The sequence below is a fragment of the Schistocerca americana genome, chromosome X (genome assembly GCF_021461395.2).
Source record: "Schistocerca americana isolate TAMUIC-IGC-003095 chromosome X, iqSchAmer2.1, whole genome shotgun sequence".
In the NCBI taxonomy this organism is placed as follows: Eukaryota; Metazoa; Arthropoda; class Insecta; order Orthoptera; family Acrididae; genus Schistocerca; species Schistocerca americana.
Genome location: NC_060130.1, coordinates 700554906 through 700567620, shown reverse-complemented (window position 1 = coordinate 700567620; position 12715 = coordinate 700554906). Strand labels below are relative to the sequence as shown.

The window sequence follows — 12715 nt, the reverse complement described above, 5'->3', positions numbered from 1 at the left end:
TAATACTGGATTGTATCACATCCCCTGCTAATGTGGCAAATCATACATCAGACAGGCAATACCACACACACTTGTGAAGACCACTTCCATGAACATCAGTGAGACACACTTTCGAAGCAGCCTAAAGGATCAGTTGTCCCAGACAATTGTATTCTGGAAACACATTACATGGAGTACAACTGCACCAGAGTGCTGGCTTAAATGTCACATTACTGGGACTGTGTCAGCAAGGAAACTATTGAGATGCTAACCAGGAACCACCTAATAAATTTGCATCACTGGCTACAACCTCCACAATGTTTAGGGCCCTAAATTGGGTATTATTAGGACAATTAATGAAAGGGTCACCAAACATACTTCTGCACTTGATGGTGTGTAACAGCACACTGGGCAGAGGAGGGCGGTGGGGGTGAGGAGATAAGCAACCTCCAAGTCACCAGACAAATCAGTCAATCAGAATACTTGATGATAGTAAAAGAAAACATTGTGCTCTTCAGGTGCCATCAGCTGGCAGGACATCCATTGAATATATTGTCAGTATAATTGTTGTTACCTTGTTGTGGTGACACACTGTCATCTTCCAATAATTTCAATTTATGTAAATTCCCTGAGCACCTTTGGCACATTTATGTGTAATGATATCAATCTGATGAATTCCTAGCAGTGTTTTTGTGAATCCCTTCATCACTTCCATGTCATCAACATTGGCATGTGTTCTAGACATTTGAGCACTGACACACTTGAATAGGTCACTTTTTAGTCTTGTATATGCTGTCCTAAGGAGACCAACTGCATTCTTCCAGAATTGCCTCAGCAAATCTAAGTCTTCAGTTTCCCATCTCTTCTGCTAATTTCAAATATATATTCTATTTAATACCAGTTTTTAGTATTGAAACAATGTGAAAGAAATATACCGTCATTGTTGGAACTGTTACTATTAGATTCTTTTTGTTGGATCTGTTACGATTAGATTCTTTCTCACATTTATGCACATCATCTTGAATTTATGCACATTTAGAGAGAGCAGCAATTCACCACACGAAGGGATAACACACTCCAAGTTGTTCTGCATTTCCTTATAATTGGCCCATTTTCATGTACCAGGCTTAACACAACAAATACTATAAGAGGCCCCTACTGTGCAGACACAGCTAATTGCCTGGCACCTCTCAATTCTGAGCAGCAGCCTCTCCTTGCCAAGTCTATCTGAGCATCATACACACCATAGATAATGTTGCCAGCATGATAGGAAGCACTGTCAACTACAGACTTCATTGCTTCTGCCTTGTACTGGTGGAGATGGAAATCCTTCCACCAACAGGCACCAAACACGACATGCTGCAGATAATCCCACAGTTCCGATCCAGTAGTCGGACAGTTTAGTTCAGTGCATGCAGCCAGCTCAGTACAGTTTGTTCTCTGAAGCCTACTTGGTAGTTGCTATTTGCAGAGAACTAGGACAATCAAGTGTGTCTTCAATATTACTTTGTCATAGTGACAATATCACAGACTGCCAAAAGATAGCAAAGATATTTAGATTTCATTGTACTAGGTATAGGTCATCAAGTGCCACACATCAAGCTGTACCAAAGTTAAGTGCTATTTTGCAACATTTTCTTAATAAATATTATTGGTTATTTCTTATTGTGTTGCCACATTTCTGTTCTAGTGCCACCCTGCCAAGCAACTGTTTAAGTTCATAAGTTATAGCATGCACTCTGCTACCTTTAAAGAACTATAGCAGTGAAACCACTTTTCTGCTACAATTGTTGTTTGGGCTGAATTAATTGAAGCATTCAGTTACAATAATCCTTACACCTGTGATGCTACTTCTCTGTAGACAGCAGTCTGAAGATACTGATGAACTTACCCGATAAAATGTTAATGTTTAATGAAGATATTAGCTGTAAAATTGTACTTCCATTTGCAGTTGCAGCACCATAACATACACTCCTGGAAATGGAAAAAAGAACACATTGACACCGGTGTGTCAGACCCACCATACTTGCTCCAGACACTGCGAGAGGGCTGTACAAGCAATGATCACACGCACGGCACAGCGGACACACCAGGAACCGCGGTGTTGGCCGTCGAATGGCGCTAGCTGCGCAGCATTTGTGCACCGCCGCCGTCAGTGTCAGCCAGTTTGCCGTGGCATACGGAGCTCCATCGCAGTCTTTAACACTGGTAGCATGCCGCGACAGCGTGGACGTGAACCGTATGTGCAGTTGACGGACTTTGAGCGAGGGCGTATAGTGGGCATGCGGGAGGCCGGGTGGACGTACCGCCGAATTGCTCAACACGTGGGGCGTGAGGTCTCCACAGTACATCGATGTTGTCGCCAGTGGTCGGCGGAAGGTGCACGTGCCCGTCGACCTGGGACCGGACCGCAGCGACGCACGGATGCACGCCAAGACCGTAGGATCCTACGCAGTGCCGTAGGGGACCACATCGCCACTTCCCAGCAAATTAGGGACACTGTTGCTCCTGGGGTATCGGCGAGGACCATTCGCAACCGTCTCCATGAAGCTGGGCTACGGTCCCGCACACCGTTAGGCCGTCTTCCGCTCACGCCCCAACATCGTGCAGCCCGCCTCCAGTGGTGTCGCGACAGGCGTGAATGGAGGGACGAATGGAGACGTGTCGTCTTCAGCGATGAGAGTCGCTTCTGCCTTGGTGCCAATGATGGTCGTATGCGTGTTTGGCGCCGTGCAGGTGAGCGCCACAATCAGGACTGCATACGACCGAGGCACACAGGGCCAACACCCGGCATCATGGTGTGGGGAGCGATCTCCTACACTGGCCGTACACCACTGGTGATCGTCGAGGGGACACTGAATAGTGCACGGTACATCCAAACCGTCATCGAACCCATCGTTCTACCATTCCTAGACCGGCAAGGGAACTTGCTGTTCCAACAGGACAATGCACGTCCTCATGTATCCCGTGCCACCCAACGTGCTCTAGAAGGTGTAAGTCAACTACCCTGGCCAGCAAGATCTCCGGATCTGTCCCCCATTGAGCATGTTTGGGACTGGATGAACCGTCGTCTCACGCGGTCTGCACGTCCAGCACGAACGCTGGTCCAACTGAGGCGCCAGGTGGAAATGGCATGGCAAGCCGTTCCACAGGACTACATCCAGCATCTCTACGATCGTCTCCATGGGAGAATAGCAGCCTGCATTGCTGCGAAAGGTGGATATACACTGTACTAGTGCCGACATTGTGCATGCTCTGTTGCCTGTGTCTACGTGCCTGTGGTTCTGTCAGTGTGATCATGTGATGTATCTGACCCCAGGAATGTGTCAATAAATTTTCCTCTTCCTGGGACAATGAATTCACGGTGTTCTTATTTCAATTTCCAGGAGTGTATAACATAATGGGATCTGAGACTCAAAGTTTTCCTGAGGCAGTAACATATTTGAGGAGATACTCCACATAATTGAACCCTTCCCCCCAAAAAGCGCAGACCTCCTTACAGAAGTTTGGCCAAGAGAGCTCATCACTTCTTAATCTTACTCACGTGCAAGCTTCACCTTGTGTAACCCATCTTAGGCTGCATTCACAGTGGCTCTGACAGTGAACACTAGGTACTATCACTGGAGGTTGCCTGATAACGTCAGGCGATAGCTTGCTCGCAGCACGTCTGATCTCCTGCATCAGTTTTTGGGGAGATCAAGGTAAGGTTAGGTTAGGTTATAATCCATTCTGTTAAGGAGGTTAGAATATATTTTACCCTTCATGTATGTGCTGGGTGCCACAAAGCCTATGTGATTGTAGGTGAGTGCTGCATTGCAGATTTTGCTGTTAAAAAGATACTGACTGCATGTGAGTATGCTATATCTGTCTTGAAAAGAAAGAGGCAAGTACTGTACTTTCTTTCCATAGTTATTGTATTAACCAGCAATGTATTATGAATATGTGAGTTGAAGAGAGACATTTTAGGAGATGATTTGTGATGACACTGGAAAATAAGATTATATTATGCAAGTTGACCTTCAATGATATCGTTCAGCATATGTGTGAAAGACAAAGATAGAATAAGGTGCTCTGAACACATGAAGCACTGAATAGTAGGAAAACATACCCCACATTTGCAAACCATCGCATAGAACAGAATCACTACCCTACTGGCATAAAAATGCTAGTAAGCAGTAATAATAATTTGTAGACAGCTAATGCCCACCTACAAAAAAAAAACAAAAAAACACTACAGAGTGTCTAAACGTAAGATACACCACCCTTCTCACTTGAACAAATTATTTTTGAGGTTATAATTTATGCCTAAAATTTTCAATAAAGATTTTGCCTGCTTGCGGTTTCCAGTAAATCTGCAATTTCATTTCATAGATCCCGAACTATATCCCACTTACAAAATTTTTCTTCCTCAGGATGTCACGATTCCTTTCTTGGACTAAACTTACCAGCTTGTTCTAACAGTCCATATGTCATTTGTGAGAATGTCAACCAATTTGACAGAAGAAAACATATTGATTTGAATGTCACTGATTGTCGTCTGAAGTCTATATGTTTGGATGATGAGATTGCCTACATTATGAACATGCATGTAGTGGCACACTGATTCGAAAACATCAGTTGTCAGCAACTGTTGTCAGTCGTCGATGGAGTGTGCCGATATTGGTGCCACTGTGACTGCAGCCTAAAGGTTATCTTCATCCAGAATATTGCAGTGTATTTCTTGTCAGAAAGTAACAACGTATCTCAGTCCCTATATTAACCAGCTATCTGAATATTATAAAAGACAAGGTTGAAAAAATGTCAGAATAAACACACACAATTAGTTTTAACAACAACAACAACAACAACCATTAATACAAATCATAGAAACAATTTCACTGGTGTATTATTGTTATTGTGGTAAGTCTTCAACAACAACACAGTTTTATTGGACATCGATTAAGTACAAATAAATTGCAAAATATAGTAGAAGTAAAGACTTTACAAGTCTTTTTAAAAGTACTCTGGTTATTTACTGAATAACTCAAACATTAATGATGATGAACACTAAATTTGTCAGAGTGGAAGCATTCAGGTATGAACCACTCTCTGTGTCCACAAACACGGTCAGTTCGCTCACAGAAAGCACAACATGTGATTGAATGGAGGCAGGACCACATTAGGAACTGCGTACAAGCCAAACTTCAACTGCAGGGAATAAGAAAGTCCAACTCACTGTTCAAAAACTAGTCAAGTATCTTAATGTCATTAGAAGTATGTCCACATGATCTGGCGCCAGAGAATTTATCACTCTGTGCCACACCTGGTGACCTCACCAGATATGAGCATATTGATTGCTCTATTGATACATCTGGCAGGATTACAAAAGTTAAATTTTTGACATATTATTGCAGGAGCTTTGCCACCAAACCATACAAAGATACTCATAAAGGTGTGTGTGTGTGTGTGTGTGTGTGTGTGTGTGTGTGTGTGTGTTTTTTTTTTTTACAAGTGTTCAATATGTTTCCCTGTTCTGATACTACAAATATAATATCTTAACATCAGTGTGTTCAAAAGCATTGCTGATGTGAGCTCATAGCTGTGGTATTTCTACTGATAAAAGTAGTGCAGACTGTGATTCTTTCACAGTACACCACACAAAAAAAGATTACATAGGGTTAAAACAGGTAGTCATGGAGATCATGACAAATTTGTCTACACATGTTGAATCATTTCTTCAGTGGCTGTTGTTCAACGCATAGATTTCTCTTTATGAGACGACATGTAGCTGTAAACTGTGTATATCATTATTATGTGGACTTCACACTTGTTTGATCTTCGTGCTATTGTACTAGACCAATGTGAATGAAATTTAAGCACATCATTGGCTTACTGAGCACCAGTTACCACTTTCACTGACTCTTAATACTATGGTTTAGGGAGAAAGCCAGAACTAATGCAACAAAACACAGTCTTATGAAAATGCAAATTATGGCCACCATCAGTGTCTTAAGAGCTTGTAAAGTAACACACACACAAGGGATGCCAAGTGTAAAGTACTCATGAGGGTACATCAGATGCAATTGCCAAAGATGCAAATGACTACCCTCAAATACTACACAGTGGGTTTATGAACACAGAAAAAAAAGAGGGTTCTTCACTGTTGGCTACAGGCTCTAACATGCATGCAGTGAACAGTGCATAACAAAGTGGCATATGGGAAAGAATTTAGTGCTATTAAATTTGATATTATGGAGTAGTATTGGGATGCCACTGGATTTTATTTCTATTTATAGAAACAGATTCTGAGAGTCAGTCTATCACCATTCATGGCAAATTTTCCAGATGATAATCATTTCTAGAGCACCGCAAAAGACACAGTAAAAATCTCCACTCGATCTTAGAATTCACGCGAGATTAACACAAGCTGGCACAAGAATGTCATTGAGGCAACTTTTCATCTAAGTCTTCCCTCTTTGCATGAGATCAAATTTTATACATGGATTCATGTATTATCTCATCAGGAACCAATCATAGACTAGTAGTGAGCTATCTTTGCAGTTTGGCGCCTGTCCTGTCAGGACACACTTATGACTGGTCCATCCTCTCCATCAATAAACATTGATTTGTAACTAACATTTCCTGATAAATTGACTGATATTGAAATTATTATTAACAAGGTGTCAATGCAAGTAACCTCATCAGCATGGTTGGAGCTGTATATTAATGTTTAAACAATAAATATAAATAATGAAATATTTGCTTCTTGGTGTCCAACATGGTAGATGAATCCCCACTCTCTCTCTCTCTCTCTCTCTCTCTCTCTCTCTCTCTCTCTCTCTGCTCTAGTACGATATGGCTCTCACTCGCCCAGCCGTTCTCATGCTTTGGGACCATCGGGTGTATCATTATGTGAGTCTGCATTGTGATCCTACCTACTCACTAGCCTTTCGTAACAAAATCTTCCTGTACTGTGCATTAAAACATAGTAACAAAAATGTAGTAAATGTTGGCAGTGATGGAGCATAAACACCACAAGCTGTGTAGTACTCATATTTTATTCTGAAATTGCATAAGTGTCACAGCAAAGAGTTGTGTTGAGGAAGGCCTTTGCAGTCTTGTTCTCACTTAAAAACCTCTAACAGTAGTGGGCACACAGTTCTTCACCTGTAACATTGTTTTCTTTGAAGTTGTGACTGTTTTATGATAAATATTTGTTGTATCCTCCTGTCTTTTGTCCAAATATAATTTCGCACTTCAACTGCGATATTATAACAAAAAATGCAATATATTGCCTTGTTTTAATCATCTGGAATAACTGTGAGTTACTACTAGTACTACTACAACTGAACAGTAATAATACTGACAACAGCCAAAGGAGCCTTGGTACCAGAATTTCATGGTTTTAAAGTGTTTTGGTGGTAGCTTAAGCTATATTTGCATATTTTTTCATGGTAGGGACAGTTTTATTTAATTTCTTTTAACATATTTTAATTACTAAAACATTAATACATTTTACCCATATCTGAGTATTAAAATTTTTATTGCAGCCCTTTGGAAAAAGAATGGGATCAAAGAAGAATAACAGCACACTTTATGTAAGACTGCTGTTTGAACTATCAAGAGTCATGAAGACATCTGGAAGAGCTGTGTTTTTAACATATGACAAGGGAAATTTTGTAAGAGTAAGTTTCTACTTTCTGGGGACCTCAATTAAGACATTCATTTTGAGTAAAGTATACATTGTTTTCAAACTGCTTGCGGTAAAGGATAGAATAAAGTGTTCGTACATTCTATCTTCTGTACATTGAACTGCCCTTGATAACTCTGATGAAGCCTGTGTATTTATTTGCTTTTGTTAGTGAACCATGTCAGGTAGAATAGGGATTATACTCTGAGTAAAATTACTTTGTGATTGACATTTCTGTGTGTCGAGTGGTAGGGGTTGAGTGTCGGCCAATTGCAGCTGTGTTGCATGTTCTGCAGGCGTGAGCAGCAGAGCCTTGCCAGGTGTTGCAGCATGCAAGGTTTAGTAGGAGGCCAGACAGGCAGGCCGCAAGGGTGGGAGGGGTTTGGAAGCAGAGTGAACTATGCATTGATTTTTGCATCATCTCTCACACTACTATAAAAATATTTGTATGCAAATGAGGCAAAACTTTATCTTGTGCTGAAGTTTATATTTTTGTACAAGTTTTATTTTCTACACAAAATTGTGAAGATACAATGTCAGATTGACTGGTCGCAAATAATCTACTTGGTTAAAAACGTAGTCTTTCTCATCCTATGTTCTCACATCATAACTTGCCTTTAATGGTCACAAATGTGAATTCGGAGAGCTAGCGGTGAAAAATGTGGTAGCTTTGCATTGAATGGACTTTGTCATATGTTACTGTACATGAACTGCAGCCATCATACTGAAATCATTTCAAGAGTGGAAGGAGAGCCATATCTTCTTATAGTGGTGACTAAATATATAAACCACTGTGCATTACAGTCAAGGTTGCCCCATGCACTGTGCCGAATTCGTGTTTCATTGCTGTTGCTTAAGTGGTTTATCTCATCAGTCACATCCACAATCTCAGTTGGCATTACAGTTACAGTGTGCTGTAACAAAATTAAATGAAACGAAATCATCTGTGTGACACATTAGCTGGTAATCGAAAAGTTGCAAGTTCAAATACACATTCATACTGTTAAGCTTGCTTGCTATTTTTCTCTAAGAAAATTATTTTTTCACAGTAATGCAGTCAGAAATTAATGGCTATCATTTTAGTTGGTATTAACCCTTTTACTAGTTGAACAAACTGTTTTGTTACTTTATTTCTACATGCATGGATGTAAAAGACTGGTAATTTGCACAAGTCATTATTCCTTGGTTTTAGTTGTTGTTTGATTGCATTAAAACACAATGGAGATATGTGTTGGCTAAAAGCATACAGAACTGGAATCTGTGAATTGTTGCAGGTATCAGAAGAAAATACATTTAATTTCAGAGTAATGTCCACAACACAGAAATGTCTCCTGGGCACAGAGTCATCAGAAAGCATTTAAGTATTATAATAGAAATTTGACGTAACGTATTTCTGCTGATAAATTAGATGAACTCTGTAATAGAGTCAAAACTTTCAGAGCAAATACGGTAATAGACTAATTATGCAAAAGGAAGAGAAACAGCACTTTTTTGGAAATAAACCGCATGCAGACTATTATAACAACAGAGATAAGGCTGGCCTTCAAATCACTGCAACATGGTGGGAGAATAAAAAGAAAGAAAGTGGCTACAAACTAGACTTCATTCTGCCCTTGAAACTACATTGATCATGTAGCAGTTCTACAGTGTGGTGCAGTGAATTGTGTTGTGTGATTATTTATTGTTATTCACAGTGTTTTAACATAAGAAGGAAGGAGAGGTACAGAACATCTGAGGATGGTTGCTGTGCGACTGCAGCAGTGTTAGGAAATACACAGAGTGAGATAAAGACAATGGTAGGTCCTTGCTACCTCTCACTAAAGTGATAAACAGAACCATGGTGCATTAAAAATTCACAGAAATAGTACTGTGAGAGTAGAGAGAGAAAATTATGCAAGAGCAGAAGAAACTGAGGCTGGACATATCATCTAAGCATACAGGAAAGAAGAGAGAATTCAAGTAGCATGTGATGAATATCAGTGATCTTAGGGGAGATGAATTTAGATGTCATATTTATAATTACTCTTCGAGAAACGAACACTCAACCCTTGAAAAACTGAAGGCTTCCTTAGAAGAAGCAGAACTTTTTGGAGGCAGTAAGTCGTCTCTGTGAAATGTAGTACATTGCTTAGGCTTGAAGTATAAACAAAATTAACGGAAGAAAGGTCATAATGGAGAGAGGTGATACTGTAGCTTGGCATTGTCGTTTTTTGAGTGTAGTATCACAGGAAAACTTTGAGTGTATTGTGTGGCTCGACTTAACGTGGGTAAATGCAAATCATTCCATGAGTACAGCCTGGATAGATGATACAGTAACTGGCACCATGTCACAATCCACTGGCAAAGGTAATAGATTGATTATTTTCCACGCAGATAAATCAGCAGGGTTTGTAGAAAACTGTATGTTATTTAGATAGAAGCAAACTGGTGATTACCTTTAAAAAATAAATGGATATACATTTCAGCAGTGGTTTAAGGATTCACTTCTGGAAAACTTGAACAAGCCTTCAGTGATAGTTATGGACAATGCCTTGTATTGTGTTCCTATCCGTGATAAGGTGCCTACAACAGCTTCCAGAAAACAAGACATTATCAACTGGCTAAAATCAAAAAAATAGATTCTCATACAAGACAGCTGTAGGAAGAGTGAATTACTGGATCTCATGGCTCAGAATAAACTTCCTTGACCTCTGTGTGTTGTAGATGAAATGACGAACACATATGATCATAGGCTCCTCAGACTGCCACCACACCACTACCAATTCAATTCTATTGAACTCAAATGGCCTCAAGTTAAAGGTTATGTGGTAGGGAACAACAAAAACTATGTGTTAACATAAGTGGAAAGATTGACAAAAGATGCTTCATCATCAGATTGGCATATTGTTGTAAGACACACTAAAGAAGTGATGATAAAAGCGTGGGAGAATGAGTGTGTAGTGGAAAACGACACTGAACTCAACTTATTATTTCATTAAATTCTGACAGCAGTTCTAGTGACCACCTAGATGACAGTGAAAGTGTTTTAGATATAGGTGGCGTGCATCCATTGGTGGTATAGTGTGTTACCTGGTAGTATAGTGTGTTACCAAAAATTCACTTGTATTCATCCCTTACAATTTTCTCCACTTATATAGAAAATGTGTTACTCTGTGATGTGCATGACTGAATGCTCACATTATTGCTGTTATTCACCTATAATGAGAGAGACTGCTGTATATGGAGGATTGATCAACTGGAAAACATACAAAGGCATGTTTGCAGCATGGCAGAACTACTTCTAAAAGGCGAATATTGCAGCATACTTTTATAAGCAGCATTTCACCAGTGTTTATTTTCAATGTTTTAACCTTGTGCAAAAGCCGTAACTTTATTATGTAAATAAGTAACATAGATAGTGGTAGAAGAATGGGCAGCTTTGAGGGATGAAGTAGTGAAGGCAGCAGAGGATCAAGTAGGTAAAAAGACTAGGGCTAGTAGAAATCCTTGGGTAACAGAAGAAATATTGAATTTAATTGATGAAAGGAGAAAATATAAAAATGCAGTAAGTGAAACAGGCAAAAAGGAATACAAACGTCTCAAAAATGAGATCGACAGGAAGTGCAAAATGGCTAAGCAGGGATGGCTAGAGGACAAATGTAAGGATGTAGAGGCCTATCTCACTAGGGGTAAGATAGATACCGCCTACAGGAAAATTAAAGAGACATTTGGAGATAAGAGAACGACTTGTATGAATATCAAGAGCTCAGATGGAAACCCAGTTCTAAGCAAAGAAGGGAAAGCAGAAAGGTGGAAGGAGTATATAGAGGCTCTATACAAGGGCGATGTACTTGAGGACAATATTATGGAAATGGAAGAGGATGTAGATGAAGATGAAATGGGAGATATGATACTGCATGAAGAGTTTGACAGAGCACTGAAAGACCTGAGTCGAAACAAGGCCCCCGGAGTAGACAATATTCCATTGGAACTACTGACGGCCGTGGGAGAGCCAGTCCTGACAAAACTCTACCATCTGGTGAGCAAGATGTATGAAACAGGCGAAATACCCTCAGACTTCAAGAAGAATATAATAATTCCAATCCCAAAGAAAGCAGGTGTTGACAGATGTGAAAATTACCGAACTATCAGCTTAATAAGCCACAGCTGCAAAATACTAACACGAATTCTTTACAGACGAATGGAAAAACTAGTAGAAGCCAACCTCGGGGAAGATCAGTTTGGATTCCGTAGAAATGTTGGAACACGTGAGGCAATACTGACCTTACGACTTATCTTAGAAGAAAGATTAAGGAAAGGCAAACCTACGTTTCTAGCATTTGTAGACTTAGAGAAAGCTTTTGACAATGTTGACTGGAATACTCTCTTTCAAATTCTAAAGGTGGCAGGGGTAAAATACAGGGAGCGAAAGGCTATTTACAATTTGTACAGAAACCAGATGGCAGTTATAAGAGTCGAGGGACATGAAAGGGAAGCAGTGGTTGGGAAGGGAGTAAGACAGGGTTGTAGCCTCTCCCCGATGTTGTTCAATCTGTATATTGAGCAAGCAGTAAAGGAAACAAAAGAGAAATTCGGAGTAGGTATTAAAATTCATGGAGAAGAAATAAAAACTTTGAGGTTCGCCGATGACATTGTAATTCTGTCAGAGACAGCAAAGGACTTGGAAGAGCAGTTGAATGGAATGGACAGTGTCTTGAAAGGAGGATATAAGATGAACATCAACAAAAGCAAAACAAGGGTAATGGAATGTAGTCTAATTAAGTCGGGTGATGCTGAGGGAATTAGATTAGGAAATGAGGCACTTAAAGTAGTAAAGGAGTTTTGCTATTTGGGGAGCAAAATAACTGATGATGGTCGAAGTAGAGAAGATATAAAATGTAGGCTGGCAATGGCAAGGAAAGCGTTTCTGAAGAAGAGAAATTTGTTAACATCGAGTATAGATTTAAGTGTCAGGAAGTCATTTCTGAAAGTATTCGTATGGAGTGTAGCCATGTATGGAAGTGAAACATGGACGATAAATAGTTTGGACAAGAAGAGAATAGAAGCTTTCGAAATGTGGTGCTACAG

At 40.0% G+C, this 12715-nt stretch overlaps 1 protein-coding gene across 2 annotated transcripts in view; it reads left to right on the top strand.

Annotated features, from left to right (window-relative positions):
• LOC124555146 (THUMP domain-containing protein 3-like) overlaps window positions 1-12715 on the top strand; it is a 116246-nt gene that overhangs the window by 91577 nt on the left and 11954 nt on the right. For both annotated transcript variants that reach the window (XM_047128960.1, XM_047128959.1), the window contains one exon: window positions 7509-7643. In XM_047128960.1, the coding sequence (XP_046984916.1) occupies window positions 7509-7643 (135 nt within the window). The remainder of the gene's footprint in view (window positions 1-7508; window positions 7644-12715) is intronic.